This window comes from Oscarella lobularis, chromosome 1 (assembly GCF_947507565.1).
Source record: "Oscarella lobularis chromosome 1, ooOscLobu1.1, whole genome shotgun sequence".
NCBI lineage: Eukaryota > Metazoa > Porifera > Homoscleromorpha > Homosclerophorida > Oscarellidae > Oscarella > Oscarella lobularis.
Window position 1 is genome coordinate 4,573,945 of NC_089175.1, and position 17,758 is coordinate 4,591,702.

At 46.1% G+C, this 17,758-nt stretch overlaps 1 protein-coding gene and 3 long non-coding RNA genes across 6 annotated transcripts; 2 read left to right on the plus strand and 2 right to left on the minus strand.

Moving 5' to 3' along the window:
- The first annotated feature begins 1,920 nt into the window (after positions 1-1,920).
- LOC136191548 (uncharacterized) lies at positions 1,921-3,641 on the plus strand. The gene is made up of 3 exons (XR_010670865.1): positions 1,921-2,170; positions 2,462-2,600; positions 2,994-3,641. It is a non-coding gene; the product is annotated as an uncharacterized lncRNA (long non-coding RNA).
- Positions 3,642-3,726: 85 nt separating this feature from the next.
- On the minus strand, positions 3,727-4,712 carry LOC136186948 (uncharacterized). Its single transcript, XR_010669800.1, has 5 exons — positions 4,603-4,712; positions 4,452-4,551; positions 4,314-4,392; positions 3,926-4,080; positions 3,727-3,884 (listed from the first exon to the last, which is right to left on the minus strand). It is a non-coding gene; the product is annotated as an uncharacterized lncRNA (long non-coding RNA).
- Positions 4,713-5,166: 454 nt separating this feature from the next.
- On the plus strand, positions 5,167-7,111 carry LOC136199609 (uncharacterized). The gene is made up of 9 exons (XM_065989848.1): positions 5,167-5,357; positions 5,426-5,500; positions 5,641-5,788; positions 5,854-6,026; positions 6,087-6,254; positions 6,305-6,377; positions 6,442-6,495; positions 6,547-6,594; positions 6,660-7,111. The coding sequence occupies exons 1-9, from the start codon at positions 5,167-5,169 to the stop codon at positions 6,990-6,992; spliced, it is 1,263 nt and encodes a 420-aa protein (XP_065845920.1). The 3' UTR covers positions 6,993-7,111.
- A 2,937-nt stretch (positions 7,112-10,048) lies between these two features.
- On the minus strand, positions 10,049-11,028 carry LOC136183593 (uncharacterized). Of its 3 annotated transcripts, none has more exons than XR_010669196.1 (4): positions 10,885-11,028; positions 10,766-10,832; positions 10,595-10,720; positions 10,049-10,472 (listed from the first exon to the last, which is right to left on the minus strand). It is a non-coding gene; the product is annotated as an uncharacterized lncRNA (long non-coding RNA). The 3 variants fall into 3 exon arrangements; XR_010669195.1 differs by having other exon boundaries at positions 10,881-11,028; XR_010669194.1 differs by lacking the exon at positions 10,885-11,028 and having other exon boundaries at positions 10,766-10,857.
- Positions 11,029-17,758: the final 6,730 nt, after the last annotated feature.

Sequence of the window (17,758 nt, forward strand, 5' to 3'; positions counted from 1 at the left end):
TTGTGGCTCCTTTGGAGTTTCTCGTACGCGCGATTTCGGAGAATCAAAACGTGGACTGCTTGACCGCTGACCTTGATTGTGCGCTTTTCGGGCCAGCGGAAGATACGACGGAGAAGCGAACAGATCGTCATGTCGAGAATTGTGTCCTAGCTGTAAGCGTACGTGTCTCATCTAATAGGGAGCTAGAAACAATCCCCATTTCTTGATTGGTTCTGAAGCGATGCCACCCACGCGAGCGTTAGGTAGGAGTAGGAGCTGGGCCCCGGGGGTAGGAAAAAAGGCACACTGATTTTCATCAGTCACAAAAGTAAAACGGCTACAGAAAATTAGTTCTCAAAAAAAAGGAAAGGCGAGAAAATGATATAAAACGGGATAAGACAGAAGAGTTTCACGTTATAAAGGAAATGTCTATCAATTGCTTGGTGGCACTATAGACATGGTCACGAGTTGCGAACCCTCGACGCTGACAGGCCCCGAATTTTGTCTGCCGTCCCAGTAGAGACGCGCGTCTTGGAGAACCGTCATCCTACCGTACTGCTCCTCTTTTCCAGCGTAGAGTCGAAAATAGCAGTCGACCGGGCTCTCCAAACTCCTGCCTACGACTCTGACGAAACTGCACGGACGATCCGAATCGGTGCTATTCGAATTGATCGTCAGAAAGACGTCCCGATATTTGGCCGACATGATGACGATCGCCAAACCGATGTCCGTTCCCTTTGCGACGTCGACGAAGACGTGAAACTTCGACTCGTCTTTCGCCTCGTTCGCGTCGTAAACCGCCGCATAGGCGCCGTCGTCGGTCGCTGCAACGCCGAGGAGAGAATTCGCCGACGGTCCTATGGAAATGGAAACGGGACTTTTCTTCGGGGACTTTCGCTTCAGGACGGAGTCGAGTTCGCGCAGCGCCCAAGACTCGGCTTCGGCGACCGGCAGCGTCTGCTCGCTGATCTGCCTCACCACAGCGGTGAAAACCGTTTCAGTTGTCGTCGTGCATATCGTTTCTTCTTCGGTGATCGTGAGGCCCCCATCAGGAACATCGTCGCCATCGTCCGTATGCCAACTGTACAGGTGCACCTTCTTATTCCACTTGATCGCGACGCTATGCTTGTAAAGCGTCGAGTCGAAGTGGAACCCGTGGTGACGAAATTGAAAGGGCCCCGATCCGCGCCTTTGGTGTCTTCGCGCTTCCCCGCGAAATTTCAGATAGAGACGACGTCCGATTCGGTGAACGTCGACCGCGTGCGACGCAATCTTTGTTTCGTTCAGCTCGACGCCGTAGCCGAAGAATTTTCGGAGCCTCGCGAGACCCATGTGGCAAGGCGAGCGGCTTTCGTCGATTTGAGAGAGAAAACGAATCTGACGACGTTTCTAATGCACGATGACGTAATTCGTTCGGGGAGAGAAAAAAGTCGGCGGGGGAAAGTCGGAGAAAGCGGAAATTGTGGTCTTCTGCTCTAAAAGACCAGTAAAATCCAGTCACTTATTTTCTATTGTGACTGTGTGACGATTTCTCGATAGTTGGCACTTTCATTAAGAAAAGGACGTGCTTCAAGAGAAGGTTCGGTCACAAACACCGTTAGTTAGAATAAATTGGTAAAAATTATCATAAAAAGAATGTCTGGTCGATTAAATAATATTAGTACATACACGGATATACAAGCTGTTTTGTTTATGCTACATGTCTTTCCTTTTCAGGTCCGGAGCGACGGTGACGTCATTGACAAGACATAAGTCGCCGTCTCCAATCCAGTACAATTTTGCGCCGTCGCCAATGGATATGTATTGGAAGAGACACTCCTTCGGCGGAGTACTCTTGTCGTCGACTTTCTCAGCGAAGAGCCTTCCGTCGTTGTAGGCGATAAAATAACCAGAATGGCTAAGCGATTCGAGTGTGATAGGCAATCCCATCGTAGATACTGGCAGAAGATGACGAACGTAAACGATTCCGTGAAAATCGGCGTTGCCTGATTCCGCGGAAGCATTGACATACGAGCTTCCATCTGCGTCAACGCCAAATAGTCCATCAGGCGTATCGATTCGTAGAGGGACTTTGTATTTCGAAGACGACGTGATCGACGGCGAGGTGCCTTCGGCTGGAGTTGTCATCGTTTGCGTTGCGAATGAATGTGGATGAAGCGCTCTAGAGCTTTATATAGTCTGTCACTCTGAGGTGAGTCCAGGTGTAGTCCCGCCGCCCGAACCGCGTCACCTCATTGTTTTCCCAGTCCCTCACGATCCACTCCCACGTTACGTCCCCCGCATCGCGTACGTAAACAGATGTCCCAACTATTTTTGTGACGCTGTTGCACGTTGCTGATGCAATAGAAAGAGAATTGAGAGAGTGTCTTACTTTCGGTTTGGGTCTTTGTTTACGGTTTCGATAGTCTACGCGCTATGGCTATGTTATGAGTTGCTTGTACACTCTCTGGCGAAGATAAATAAATAACGATTTCTTCTTCAGACGGATCGTGCGGGCGCGGCTATCCAACGATCCTAATGGAGCCCGATTGGGCATCAGCGGCGCACGCAAACTGCAAGGAATGCATTTGAAGTCTCGAAAAACGTCAAGTCAATTGGCTGTGGCTCAAGAAATGGAAAAGGTAAGAAAACTAACAGATGGGCGTTCAATTTTCTGTAGAAGCAGAGTCCCGTGGGCGGAGTTACAAATATTGATTTTTTGAATTGAATTCATGTCACTAAATTTTTCCCAAGAGACCCTATTGTGATAGTTGGACTTTGCAATGCACGAACATTACCTTCAAGGGCGTAAGCCCATGTTTTTCTAATTGCTTAAACTCTATCAGGACCATAGGCTATTAATAACATATAGAGTACTTTGTCGTGTTCTTTGAAACGTCGAGGATAGAGGCCTAAACGCGCCATCAAAGGCTTTTGCCACTGAGCAAAACCATGGAACGTATACGTATACTGTGTATAGCCCATGGTTTTGGTCAGTTGGCTCACTTATTGAATTCCTCAATATTTTTTTGCAGTCGGCTATTGATGTTTGGTTAACCGGAAATGACGAAGAGGTAGACCGTGGTCCCAACGTCCTCAGCACGACGGGTCAGTCCATCTGCCGGACCGCGGGGATTTGCATCTTGATTCTATAGATGCAGTCTCCTAAACTGCTTGTACGCCTCCTGGATAATGAGGCCATAACGTCTAAACTGTCCCATCTCCTGGGTAGGCTTACATCAACTGCTGAAGCGGTTGTGCGGCCCCGAGAAGGAAAACTGCCCAACTTACACGACGTGTATCTCCAGACGAGACTACTTTGTTCATTGGTAGTCTCTCTAGGAGAATGACGCCTAAAACAAAAATATGCCGGTTGCCTATTGATTTTTATGTACAGCAACAGGCAAACACGTAGCAGAGACGGCGAACGGCAAGCACCGAAGAGCGCGGTATGATAGACTTCTTCTCTTTTCAGTTTCACATTATTATTTCTTTAGGGAGAGCGTCCTGGGCATGACGTCATAAAACTGCTCCGGGGTCCTGAGCACGACCCCGTCACAAAAACTGCTCCTCCGGGGTCCTGGGCACGACCCCCAGCGCACAAAAACTGCCTGAACACAAGGGGGAACTATGTGCAATTTTTTTCGTATTTTTATTCAAAATAAAAAGCCTTTCCCCTCTAATTTTTTGGCCTATCTAGCCTAGCCTACCCTATCTAAGTAACCTACCTACCCACCTAACTAATCTACCTCGCGCGTTGTCTGCAAAGCCGCGGGCGTGCGTGTATTATGCGCCTACTAAGATATAAAAAGACTTGTCACTCTCTCTCTAGTAAATAGTCTACTTATAGTCTATTCTCTCTTCACCGGCTGAGCTCTCGACCCGGCCCAGAGCAATAGTTTCATCTGCCTCATCTGTATGGGAGACTACACAACTAAACATTGCGTAAGGAAATCAAGGAATTTACCTTCTTGAATAGAGAGACAACTTGTCCAGCGAAGAGCAGATGATTCTCTTTGATCAGGCCTGATTATTCATCCGACTCTCCGGATCCCGATGAGCATTGTAGTGACGTCAGAGACCACAGTCAGTGTCGTCAAAGAGAAATTTGATACACGATCCCTTGAAAATGAAAAACAGATCATTATTAATAGGAAATAGACAAAACAGATAATTATTATTAGGAAATAGACAGAACAGATAATTATTATTAGGAAACAGACAAAGCATATTGGGACGTTTGCACACACACACACACACACACACACACACACACACACACACACACACACACACACACAGCCAATTTCGGGTCAGAACGATGCAGTTCAAGGTTCGCTAAAATCCCATCTTACCAATTTCAAAATAAACGTGATAGATCTAGATACACGTAGTCGCTGTCCGTCCAGTGGGTAACGGGAGCTCCATGCCCTCCTATAGGAAATACCACAGTCAGTCCCTCTCACAATCCCAAACGTTCAGCGCTTTTTTACAGGCCTAGATTGTCTACTAGACTGAGAGCTGATCGAAGAGATATTTTCACTTTCGTCCTCTCGTTGGAAAACTGCCGGTTCGACCCGCGTGACTTCTCCCCTGACAGGCATATATCAATAACTACATTTCTCCATAAACAAAGCCACTCACTTATTCAACCACAAGACGCTTCACATGTATAACTCACTGACTGAGGGAGTCATTCGCCTCTTGCAATTCCCTAGACAAAGAATAAGATAAAGATAAATGATTCCACTGCGAGTTTGAATACAAGCAGAACGCTCATATTCAGTGGCACATGGTCGCAGTAAAAGCATAGGGTCTTTTCAGATAGGTTGCTTTTATTTCGCCTAAAAAAACATTTCCCCATCGTAACCATTGTTTTGGAAGGGGTATGTTCGTGTTGGTGAAACGACTCACTGAAGAGGAAATTCGCCAAGCACCAGACTTGAAAGAGCGTTAGAGCTCGCTAGCTAACGAACTTGGGACTTGGGAGCGAAATTCGGAGCGGCGGATTCGGAAGGCGGGCGTACGTTTAGGGATCCTTTCACCGTTGCGCGTCTTTTAGCGGCCGAAAGGCACCAGAAACGTTTCTCGTACGCCGAATTACGAACCAGTTAGCTCTTCTCTCATTACAGTAGTCTACGGGCTACTCATTCTAATTACGTCCCTTTGCGCTAACCATAACACGGATCTAGCACAGACACACGGAGAATGTGGATACTGCTTCTCGTCATCGCGAGTACCGCTGCAATCGACAACGATAGGCCGAAAACGTTTGTTTTCGACGGCGCCGCGCTGCTCGACCTGAAGCAACGCATCATCGACGGCCGAATGCGCGGCGACGAGGAGCAGAGCTATCAGTGGCTACTACAGCAAGCCGAAGAAACAATGAAAAAGGGACCGTACGTACGCGATTCTGTCCTTAGAGAATTCTCTCGTCCATACTTGAATTGTGATTATCTACACGCAGGTACAGCGTAATGACAAAGCCTTCCCCTCCGGCCAGTGGCGACATGCACGACTACAAAAGCCTGGCGTCGTTTTAGTACGATCACGATCGCGATTCGGGTGTCAGTTGGTGGGCCCATGGTAGACCGCGCATCCATATAAATACAGGCATAGAGTCCTGTTTACATGAGGGTGGTCCGGTCACGATCGCGATTTCTCTTTTCGCTCCTCGCGCAGTTGGCCGTGCAACAACGCGTCGTTCACGCCCGGACCCAAGTGCAATTTGACAACGGGACTGCCGTGGGTCGGCGACGACGGCCATCACAATCCGTACGGCGATCTATTCGACAGGGTGCCTATGGACAGCATGACAACGTCTGTACAGGCACGTATAGCTCGGTCTTTGTCATCATCCTTCTCGCGCCGTCTCTAGCTATAGCACTTTTACAGATTCTTAGTGCCGCCTACTTCTTCTCAGGTAAAGAAACGTATGGCGAACGCGCCGCTTTGCTGCTTCGAACGTGGTTTCTCGATCCTGCGACGTGGATGCATCCCAACTTGAACTTCTCGTCGCTTCGAATGGGCCACAATAACGGTAGTCCGTCAGGAGTCATCGACATACAGTAAGGAGATATTCAAGAAAAGACTACTACTGTATATCCAGTCAGAATACTTCTCCTTAGTGATATGTACATTGTTGTTGAAGCGGCCGGTCTTCTTGCCGGCTCGAATGCGTGGACTGACGAAGATCATCGTCAGCTAATGAAATGGTTTCGCGAGATGCTTGATTGGCTGCTCGAAAGTCCGTTCGGTCAGGAGGCCAATTTGAAACCAAATAACCACGGAACTTGGTAAGTATGACGTCACTTTTTCCAATACTACATACAGTACGTTCCCTCAGGTCCGACGTAGATCGCTTGTCGTTTGCCTTATTCGTCGGTGACAAAGAGGTTGCCAAGGAAACCGCACAAGGCGTCAGTACTATTATTGCCCGGCTTTAATTTTCTACAACGTTCTCTCCTCTTCAACACACCGTAGGTGATACAAAATCGAATCAAGACTCAGATAGAACCGGATGGTCGAATGCCATACGTAAGTATCCCAGTGCCACATATGTAAGACGTTATGATGTTCATGTCTTAGGAAGAAAAGAGAACTAATGCAGCGTCCTATTCGTGCATGGACATTAGAGTGAGGACCCAGAAACTATTACTTTGATGTATATATATATGCAGGGAAACCTCCTGCCTTTGTAGGCTTTGTTCAATGTCGCTCGTCTATCGTCGTTTTCCGGAGTCGAATTGTTTAACTACACGAGCGAAGACGGACGCGGCATTCGCAAGGCCTTCGATTATCTTATCCCATTTGCCTTGGGAAAGAAACCGTGGCCGTACCAACAACTGAAGACGTTCGATTGGGGTAAAATGGTCAGCTTATTTCGACAAGCTGCCAACGCATATCAGGATCGTCGCTACGAAGAAATGATTAAACGGCTTCCTCCTTTCAATCGCGACGAGAACGGCTTCGGCTTGCCGGATATTTATGTCTCGTTCTTCACAAATTTGCTGTATCCACGGCAATTTTACTGAGTCACGTTCCAGATCGGATGATATGACTTTATTGGATTGTGTCGCGCTTCCTTTTGACTATCTGCTGCTTAGTGCATATGCACATGTAGATTAGAAAGAGGTATGCACCACTACTTGCTCGACTAAAATTTTAGTATACTGTATATGATATACATGCTGGTTTCAAATATCTCAATGGAACAACTCTGAGAATCTAGTATATTACTGGGGACAGTCCTCTTGGCTAGAAGAACGCTGTCAACCTCCAAGGTAGCATGAGCGGATTGGGCCTTGGGCCAATTCAACTCAACGGCACTGGTTTTGTTCAGGAGTGGCGCCGAATTCACTCAAATGACCTTGGTCATTTCCAGCATGCATTCAGCTTTTTCTTTGCGCAATTTCTCTCGCAGCTATCGCTCCTGTACGCTTTCTACGCGCAGGCCAAAATCTCTACATTGTCAACTTGATCGCTTTGGACGTCTTCCGTGCCATTGTCGGATTGTGGCTATTCATCTTCACACTGTACGACTACGACTATGGTGGCCAAGCATCGTAGTCATTCAAAGCGCTGCGGAACGACGACAACTAACTGCCATGGCGACCAATGAATGGCACGGAAACAGAGCAACCCGCTCCTCCTATCTACAAAATCCAAGCGCTCTGGTATGTCATTGCTATCGCCTTCTCAAACGCAGTACAGTGTATTTCCTTCTCCGAGTCCCTACATCGGGCTGCTGATTCGTCCAGAGCTGCTGGTTTGATTTTCACGCTGAATTTTCTCGTCAATTCGTTGCTTTACTGTTTCTGGGTCATGACGCTTACGCGTTCGCTTTGGAGCGTTTTATGCTGCCGCAAACTAGCTGCGCACTGTGTAAATGACCAAGGCAGAGATCACGAGGATCCCTGCGCGTCGTCGGCGTGTTTTCCTACTGAATATGAATGTGAATAGGTAGGTGATCACTTCGCCATATGCGGCATATGCGTGAAAGTTTCCGTGTCTGGCTGAGCGGGGGGGGAGGGGGCACTTTACGATGACGAAGAAAAGGAAATCCTGTTCGTTTCTGTATGATCGGAGCTTCACTGAAACACGACAGCGTTTTCCTGAGTTGGCATCAGGAGACGCGTAATGGCGTTCGGGAAGTTGTCTCCGGGAACACAGAGAACGTAAAAACGAGCAGACCCGGACGTGGATGTCAACTGATTACAATAAAAAATTATTTCCGATCATTCAATACATCACATGACCACAGAATACAGTCAGAGAGCAAGACAGCACGCGTAATCAAAAATCAAAACAGAAACACATATCAGTTGTGAAAACTGATTCAAACGAGTTCATACACATAGATAATCCATAGGACGGAAAGAATGAATAGAATAAGTTGATTAGCGATCGTTGCACCAGTACCACTAGGTACAACTGCAATAAAAAATAACTTCGTGAAGAAAAACCTAATTTATACCGTATTATTTACCATTGCCCAGGTCAACGATCAGAGTGACCCAATACGAGTAACGTTCGTCGTTACCAAACGCGCCAATGTGAAATTTTGACGCATTTTGACTATTTGACGCGAGAAAAAAACAACAGACGTCTATAGTCGTTCGACGATCGACATATGGAGAGCATGACGCAGAAAAATGTTGCGACGAGTTTTCTTGATAAACAAAAAATCTCGTCATATTCAAATCTGTCCCATTTAAGGGCACAGACCACACCAAGGTGACTTGGTCGCCCGGGCTAACGTGGCCAGTCACATTCTCCTTCGTCAGGTCTTAAAAAGAGATCAGACAGTCAAACTAAGGACGGCTAACGTCCCCACGCCCCATAGAAAGTATAGTACTGTACTGTAAAGAACACCCGAGCCTGGAGGAGAGCATGCTTGGGCATGTGTCGAGTCGTTCATGAACTGTCCGTCGACTCCGCTCCAGCCGAGCAAGAGAAGCGACGACGACGACGATAAGAGAAGCCCTAGAGACACCATTCCTATTGCACGACAAGTCGTTAGAAGTTTTGATAGCGAGAAGGCTTCTTTGTCATTGAAGGCGCATGCGCTTTATCGGTGACCCCATGGGTATCTGAGCTTGGCATATGAAAAATGCCAATGAAAGAGCGTTTCTCGCTCCAGAACACTCCACTTCCCCTCGTATTTTCTTTATCCAACACAATTATTATTACTTTGATTTCCATCGATAAAAGACGCCGAAGTATCTTTAGGCACGAAGGCAAACACAGGCGCGGAGGAGAGATGCAGCGAAGAAAGCGGCGACTTCTCCGCTACAATAGGGCTCGGGCTCGTTTGTGACAAAACGTAGCAGATGTACCCATTGGAATATCCTAAGGTAGGATTAGTACATAAGCAGTTGTATTTTGAGTGTCCTTCACCTCAGAATCTTCTTCTTCTTCTTATAGATAGTACGCCAAGTAGAATTGGCTTCAGATGACATTGCAGCTTTTTCTTTTTTTTTGTAGAAAGGGGGCCCCAGTTGCCATATCAATACGATAGCTTCAGAGACGTTATAGAAACGCGTGGATAATGCCACAGCACGTTTCCTGACAAGAACAGTTCGGGGAGAAACGCCACGCGCCGTTTTCTGGTCGTCCTACAAAACGTTCGTCGAGCTGTCGATCAGAAAACAACACAAGCGTGTGCCGCTTTCTTCCGCTCAACGGAAACGCCAACAAGGAGGCACATTTCTACGAATTCGCTCGTCACGAGCCCGTATGTTCGGGACTCCCAAATATATACCGCGAATAACGAAGCAGCTATCATTCTCAGCCTGTCCAGCAATGTCTCGTTTTGCGTATCTCGTCACTTTGCTTGTCATTTCTGTTGCTGCTTCTAAGAAACGCTATTTGAAAAGCGGCAATCAGCAAGGTCGTACAGGACGGATGCACAGCACATATATAGGACTTATTCAAATTACTGCTTTCAGTTATTCATTTTGTTGAAGTCGATATAACAGCTCAAAACCAAACGGTTTGGGTTCCTCCTAATGCCATTGTGGTCCTGAGGTACAAAATCGGAAAAACCGATCCAGACATTGCCTGCCACTGGATGATAAATGATAAATACGAGAACTCATTCAAGTCGGAATGTGCCGATTCAACAACCCTAAGAATCGGTCCCATACGTCGTGAACTAAACAGCTCGATCTTCCGGTCAATAGTTCACCTACCTAACCAGCCTCGAGGGCAACGAGTCAAGCACAGCAAACTGGCTACAATTCTTATTCAATGTTGTACAGCGCAACAATCAGTGTCGGCTTTCAGTGAATTCCTTTTCCTTTTTCTATCTAGATCGCACCAGGATTGCAGTTTCACAAACGTTCGACGTCGCTGCAGGCATCGCTTATTTTAAAGCCTTTTCTATTTCCGGCAGTCTGCCTGTCGAAATCAGTTTGACTCAAACCAGAAACTTAGTCATGACAAGAATCAATTTAGCCAAACGCAGCGATGGAATGGGTTTGAAAGTTCCAAAAGGAACGACTGCGTTTACTCTAACAGGAAAAAATCATGTTTCGGTCGAGGAAATCAAGTGGGAAATCGAAAACGGTATTGCATGGGGCAGTGTCTTGGAAATAGGTTGCTAAGAATAAATGAATGACCCTTCTGTTTCTACCTCAAAGGTTCAGGAGATCAAGCCCGCAGAACTTGGTTCGTTCGATATTTTATCCCCACGAACGTCACCGTGACAGGCGCACGATCCAGTTCGAACTATATGCTTGACGTGTCGAGCGGACGTCGCCTAGAGTTTCAAATCAGTTCGGGAACGAAGCATGATTCATCTTACAGTAATTTCAACTTCCGCGTGCAGGGAATTGATCGACAAGTCGACGTCACCGTCGTTCTAAATTCAACTGAGAAGCAGGCGGATGTTGAAGTTGCGACTGCAAGATACCTTGTACCTACGTCATCTGCTCCGCCTCTCGTCACTACTACTACAGCCAAACCGACCAGTTCTGAAACAGTCAAATACGTCGTAGCATCTACATCGTCAACTCCCACTAGTACACCTACCATAACAACATCAACGCTAATTCATTCTGAATCAGCAACGTCTTCTACTCCACGTCAGAGTCCTCTTGTGATAAGGAGAGCCACGCCCACCAGTTCGGCATCAGTCACTCGGCATATTTATAAAAACGATACAATAACTAATTCAACGTTTCCTTGTTTGCTAGGACAAAAGAAAGGAGAAGTGACGTCAAGCAAGGCGCCTGTGGTTTTAGTACTTGCCGCAGTTTTGGGCTGTTCGACGCTGCTTTTTATCGTCACGACGACTGTGGCCTTGCTTTTGGCCTACAGGTTAGATGCTATGCTACGGCTTACTAACGTACTCACCTGCTCTCTCTCTCTCCCTCTTTCTCAAAGGTATTCGCGAGAGTTGAAAGTATTAAAAGAACGAGCGGCCCACTGCAAACTGACTCACGGGACATCGCGTTCGAGAGAAAGCGCGTTTCCCATGACCAAAAATCCGGTGTACGGTCAAACACTGCAAAGAAGTGATGAAACGATGAAAATCTCATCACAAGAAACTCGCTAGACTGATTCGCGACGCTCGTGCTATTTGCTGTTAGAACGCATTTCATTGGCTAACATTCTTTGATTCTGTCATACACTGTCTCGCTCGATTCTCAATCCCTTTCTGGGTGGGAGAAGGGAAATGCAGCCGACGAACGCAATAGAAAATAACAGCAGCGATGAGAATGATACCAGCAAAGGTACCACCCACAATCCACCCAATCCACCCTAAAATAGAACAAGAGCTCAATGGAACGAATGAACAAAACGAGCAGTATAGCAAAAAATAATATAAGGGCTTGCCACTACACTGTATCTGCTTATTATGAGAAAGGGCATTTGGTGAATTTCCGCTATACTATATATCAATTTCAAAAGAATTCTTGCCTTTGTCAGTCTTCCCTTGAGGAGTGCTTGCAGGAGAAGAACAGACTAAACGTACTAGGTAATAAGCTGATTAAATGCCCCGCATCATACTAACCAGTACTCAGACACTTCGAGCCATCTGTAAAAAAAGCATAGTTAATATCAATAACTTTTGTATGTACAGAGATATATTTTATGAATCCAAAGAGGTTCGCTCCGCTAGCGTCTTCAGCCTGCTCAAGAGAACGCCGAGCGATACAACGCCATAAAAGCATGCGTAGTTGCGTACTACAGGTCTCGCCTGAGATCCCGTACAAGATAGGCTAACAACCGCAAGGGCACCAAAAACCGCGCGGTTTTCTGCCCTCCAAAGCTTTCCAATTAACAAGCACTTTGACAAGAGCCCCTATTTGATCGTATAGATTATATGTGACGTACTAGCAGCCCGAGTGTATCTACATAAATAACTAGGCTAGGATCAGCACTCTTCTGAGAAAAATGGTTGTGCAAATTACACGTAGTGGCCTTCCACCACGCGTTCAGTGTGGTCGATTCTGACATCATTTGTGATATTCAAGTTGTCAGGTTATTGTTATTTGTCTTCATACGGTATCGACGACCAGACCATGACGTGACGCAGCAGCGATACTCGCTTGCCAGACCGTTCTCTTTCGTATATAAATTAGCTATCGACGGGGCAAATTGCATGATAGTCTCTCGCTACGCGTACACTCTATTACCATAGATATCTATGGTATTATATATTTATGCGCCAATGACGTACACTTCGCAATCCTTATCACTGGAGGCAGTACTCCCATCCGTCAGATAGAACGCTAGCAACCGTCGCGGTAACATGAGTGGATCAGGCCTGCTAGTGGATGATGAATTCGACTCATAATCGATCCAACTCAACTCAAGTCGTTCTAAAGCGTCTAAGAGACGGCGAAAATGCTATTCAAGTGGCCCTGGTCATCCCAGCATGCATTCAGCTTTTTCTTTGCGCAATTGCTCTCGCAGTTATTGCTCGCGTGCGCGTTTTGCGCGTGGGCCAAAATCTCTACATTGTCAATTTGATTCTTTCTGACCTTCTTCGTGCCATCGTCGGATTGTGGCTATTATAAGGGCACTGCCTAACACCGAATTCGGGAACCAACACGGAGAAAACGCTTGCCTCGCCGTTCTCTTCTTATGGCACTGGCAATTCTGCTGGTCGATGTGGGGAACCGTTCTCATAGCGCAAAGTCGTCACTCGACTATCAGAGATCCTCTTGCAGCTGGCGTCACAACTCGAAAAGCTGCAATCACAAGTGCCATCACGTCTCTCATAGGATTTGTCATCGCAACGCCGCCTCTCTTCACCTGGGCGAGGTACATAAACACATATATAATATACCCAAACGGCCTTTTTGTTGTACGTTGCGGACGGGACATCTCTAACCGCGCCAACTATCTATCGTTTGTGTTTGTCTACTTTGGAGTATCCTACCTGTTGCCTTTGGCAATCGTCATTTATTAACTGGTAAAAACTCTGAGACTAGTCATCCGAAGCTCCGTGGAACGACGACGAATAACTGCCACGACGTCCAATGACCGGGAATCAGAGCAATCTGCTCCTCCTATTTACAAATCCAAAGCATTCTGGTATGTCATTGCTATCATCTGCTCAAACGCAATATTCCCTGCTTCTTACATCAGCGTCATGATAAACAGAAAGTTAGGAAGAGTAGCCTTTACAGTTGGAGGCTTTATTTTAACGCTGAATTTTCTTGTCAATTCGCTGCTCTACTGTTTCTGGGTTAAGACGCTCACGCGCTCGCTTATGGACGTTTTGTGCTGCCGCAAACTGCGCAATGCGTCTGTGACTGTGAGGAACTGATTAAAGAAGTGATCAAGCAAAGACCTCTACGCGTCGGTTGGTGTTTATTTAAAGTGCACGTGAGTCGTTTGCTTTGACGTGTTGGCCATTTTCCCATATACATATACAATATTTTATCCGTGATATACGGTATTAGGGTAGGGAGCTATCACAATAAAATCAACTCAAAATATATCAATGATCTACTGTTTCTGGGTAAAGACGCTGACCCGTCGTCTTGGAGATGCCTTGCGATGCCGCAAACTGCATAGAATAGTGAGAACTGATAAAAATTGGCGTGCAGAGACGTTCACTCCCACTTCTTGAATGGCTTTCGTTTGTTCGATTGCATGCGAATAGCATACGTAGAAGAGTAGAATAGTTTGATCAGAAACAAGATATTGTACGTCACGAGGAAAGGAACGCGGTAACTTGACACCTAGAATAATACAAGGCCTTTTTTTACTTACCGTTACTTGGACGTCAGAGTCTGACATTTGCAGAAACGAGTGCTACCTGCAGTTATGTAACGCAGCCACAATAGCGAGTCCCTAATCAGTTCAAGCCTTTCGCGGCCGCTGATTGCAGACTACTGCTAAGAAATAATTCATTTGCTTATCGGTTCATAGCCATAGAAACTGATCCATACGTCTGAACCGTACGTCCAACTATATATGTGGAGACGCATAAGACACTCGTCACGGTCTAAATCCTAGAAAGCTATCGCCCAATTCTTTTGATCGAGTCAATCAGGAATGACATATTTTCTTCTATCAGCAAACAAGTGCTATCTACCAGCAGGTCGTTCGACTGGTTTCGCCTTTTGTCACATGATAAGAGAAAAGAGAAACCCCCATTCATTTATGCTGTATATGTATACGACTCACCTGTTGAGACGACATGTTGACTACTAGTAGTGCAGCAAAGAGTACCTTCACCATTGGGTACTATACTCTAACTGCGTATAGAAGTAGTCAATTTGTCTGCTATACTAACGGGCAGGCACAGTTGCGAGAAAACTGGTAGTCCGCATTGAGGAGCACCAACTAACTGTTCACCGCTAACTGATTATGAACTGATTATCAAATTAGCTAAGACGTGGCGTGACAGCGTCAGTGCATAACCACAAGCAACATCCCTCTACAGGTCAGTCTGCCAAGTGCCAACTTGAGATAAACATGAGTGGATGGGGGTTTGAAGAAAGCAACTCAACTCATAATCAAACGAATTCGACAGAGCTCATTCCAAAAGTGAATATTCTCTCTGTAGTCTTATCTATCATGGTATGTACCCAGCTTCTTCTTTGCGCCATTGCTTTGATAGCAGTCGTCCGCGTGCGCGCTTTGCGCGTGGGACAAAACGTTTACATTATCAACTTGATTCTTTCCGACGTCGCTCGCATTCTTGTTGCATTTTTGGCAGTCACGAGATCGTTGATGAAGTACAACGTGGGCAATCAAGAAGCGGAGAACATTTGCGTCACTACTCTCTTTCTATTATACGCGCAGTTCTTCTGGTCAATGTGGGGAGCTGCTCTCCTACAATATAGTCGGTATTCGACCGTCCGCGATCCTCTCGCACCAGGCGTATCTACTCGAAAAGCGGCAATTGCATCCGTCTGCACGTGTGCAATCGGAATTGTCATTGCCGTGCCACCATTCTTCACCTGGGCAAAATACACGCTCACGTACGCAATAGAAGATGGCCAATATATCGAACAATGCTTTGCAAACTTCTCCAACCCTACCAACCATATCTCCTTCACTTTTTTCTACTATACAGTGTCCTATTGGTTGCCTGTTGCCGTCACCATTTATTACCTTCTGAGAACGCTGAAAATAGTGATTACCAGCGCAATTGAACGAAGGCGACTGACTGATCCCACGACATCCAATAGAACGAAAACAGAGCCATCCGCTACTACTACTCCTCCTCTTTACAAATCTAAAGCTCTCTGGTATGTTATTGTTCTCGTCGCTTCAAACGTCCTTCTTCCTCCTTTCTTTGTTGTTCTGCACATACTTCACGCCTTTTTCCGGATAGACCAAAATCTCCTGTTCGCTGCTTCAGTGCCATTTCTGATAAACCTGCTTATCAATTCGTTGATCTACTGTTTCTGGGTAAAGACGCTGACCCGTCATCTTGGGGATGTCTTACGATGCCGCAAACTGCATAGAATAGTGAGAAACTGATTAAAATTGGCGCGCAGAGACGTTCACAACCACTTCTTGCATGCCTTCTCTTTTTTTCGATTGCATGTGAATAGCATACGTAGAAATGAACGTTAGGGGGAGACATTCCGAATATGCGCGCTAAAACTCGTTCGGGGCGGAGCTGTCAAGTATTATTTCCACGTGACAATTTCACGATTTATTTACTCTCGTGAACGCCCCTAAAAAAGCGAACGATATCGATGCGATTTTTTATTTGATGTGGAAACGTGAATGGTTTTCACTTCAGCGTCTGGGAGAGAGATAAACGAAAACTAGAGAAAAAGGAGCCTCCCCGTCACGATGTTATCAGAACCCGCGCGGCTGAGATATTCGAAATGTAAATGGGTGTCCTATGTGAAGTTTACGTGACACATTTTGACGCTACGTTGGCGCTAAATGAGATTCATAGCCGAACGGAAATCGTCCAAACCTTGCGAAGTTGCTTCTCCACCCCCTGTGTGAATTCTGAGTCTGTTTTTCCCAAAGCTGACTCCAAAGATTCGACAGAAGCTAGCTTGGCAAGAGCAGTCTGCTCAAACGATCGAACGATCGAAGGTATAAAAGGTGCATGCGTAGACTACAGCTTGAAGGTGACCGATCGATCGAGATCCCGTAGTAACGAGCTTCTCACTGACACTGCTGACACTCCTATTTATCTCCGTTGCAGTAAAGGCAGCCACACTAGTTCTTTATCGGTTTCTCTACAAGCCTTCTGCGGTCGCTGATGCTGATTGCGGCAGACTAGACTCAATAGTTGCCCTGGAGGTCTATAGCCATAGTAACTGATTCCGCACGTCTGAACCGTACGTCCAACGACTCTGAACTGGTAAGACACTCGTCATGGTTTAAATGCTAGAGAGCTATCGGCCAATTCTTTGATTGAGTCGATAAGGAATGACATATTTTCTGATAGACTGTGCCTTTTGATTGGAGTGCAAAACCAGATGTGTAGCTAAACGTGCCAGCCGACAGTTGCTGCTATACGCTACTAGCCCTAATCGTGGCAGGTCGATGTTTTTCTCTAAAGTGCACGTAAATGGTTTGCTTTGATGTGACGACTATTTGTCCAAATATTTTATTCATCATATGTAGTACGGTAGAGAGATGTCACAATAAAATCAACCCAAATACCTCACTGGAAGACTGACGCTAAATAAGAATTAGTAAGAAATCATTGACAACGGAAAAGCTGAACGCTGGCTGATATTCACTAACGTTACTTGGGAGCTTTACGTCTGAGTCTGACATTTGCAGAGACGAATGCTACCTGCAGTAACGCAGCCACAATAGCGAGTCTCTAATCAGTTCAAGCTTTCCGCAGCCGCTGATTGCAGACTATACAGTGCTGAAATAATTAGTTTGCCTAGCGGTCCATAGCCATGGTTGCATACGAACCGTATATACGTCCAACGACTCTAGGCTGGACTCGTGGAATAGTCTACTCGTCGCGGTTAAATTCTAGACAGCTATTGACCAATTCTTTTGATCGAGTCAATCCGGAATGAAATATTTCTGATAAACTGCCCTTTGACCAGATGTGTAGCTAATCGTACACCTGAAACGAATGCCACTTTCGCCACCAGCCGACAGCTGTTGCTACACGACTAGCCCAAATCGTGCTATCTGGGGATGAGTCCGAGTCTTATATATGTACAGGTAAATTCTGTCAGAAGCGGCGAACCAGAAGCGATTTAGCTTAACACGAGAAGACGGTCGTTTGACGCCTTTTCGTGCTAGTGCTAACAGACACAGTTGCAAGAAAATTGGTAGTTCACATTGAAGAGTACTGGTTAGCTGTTCAAGCAAAAGACCGCTAAACTTATAT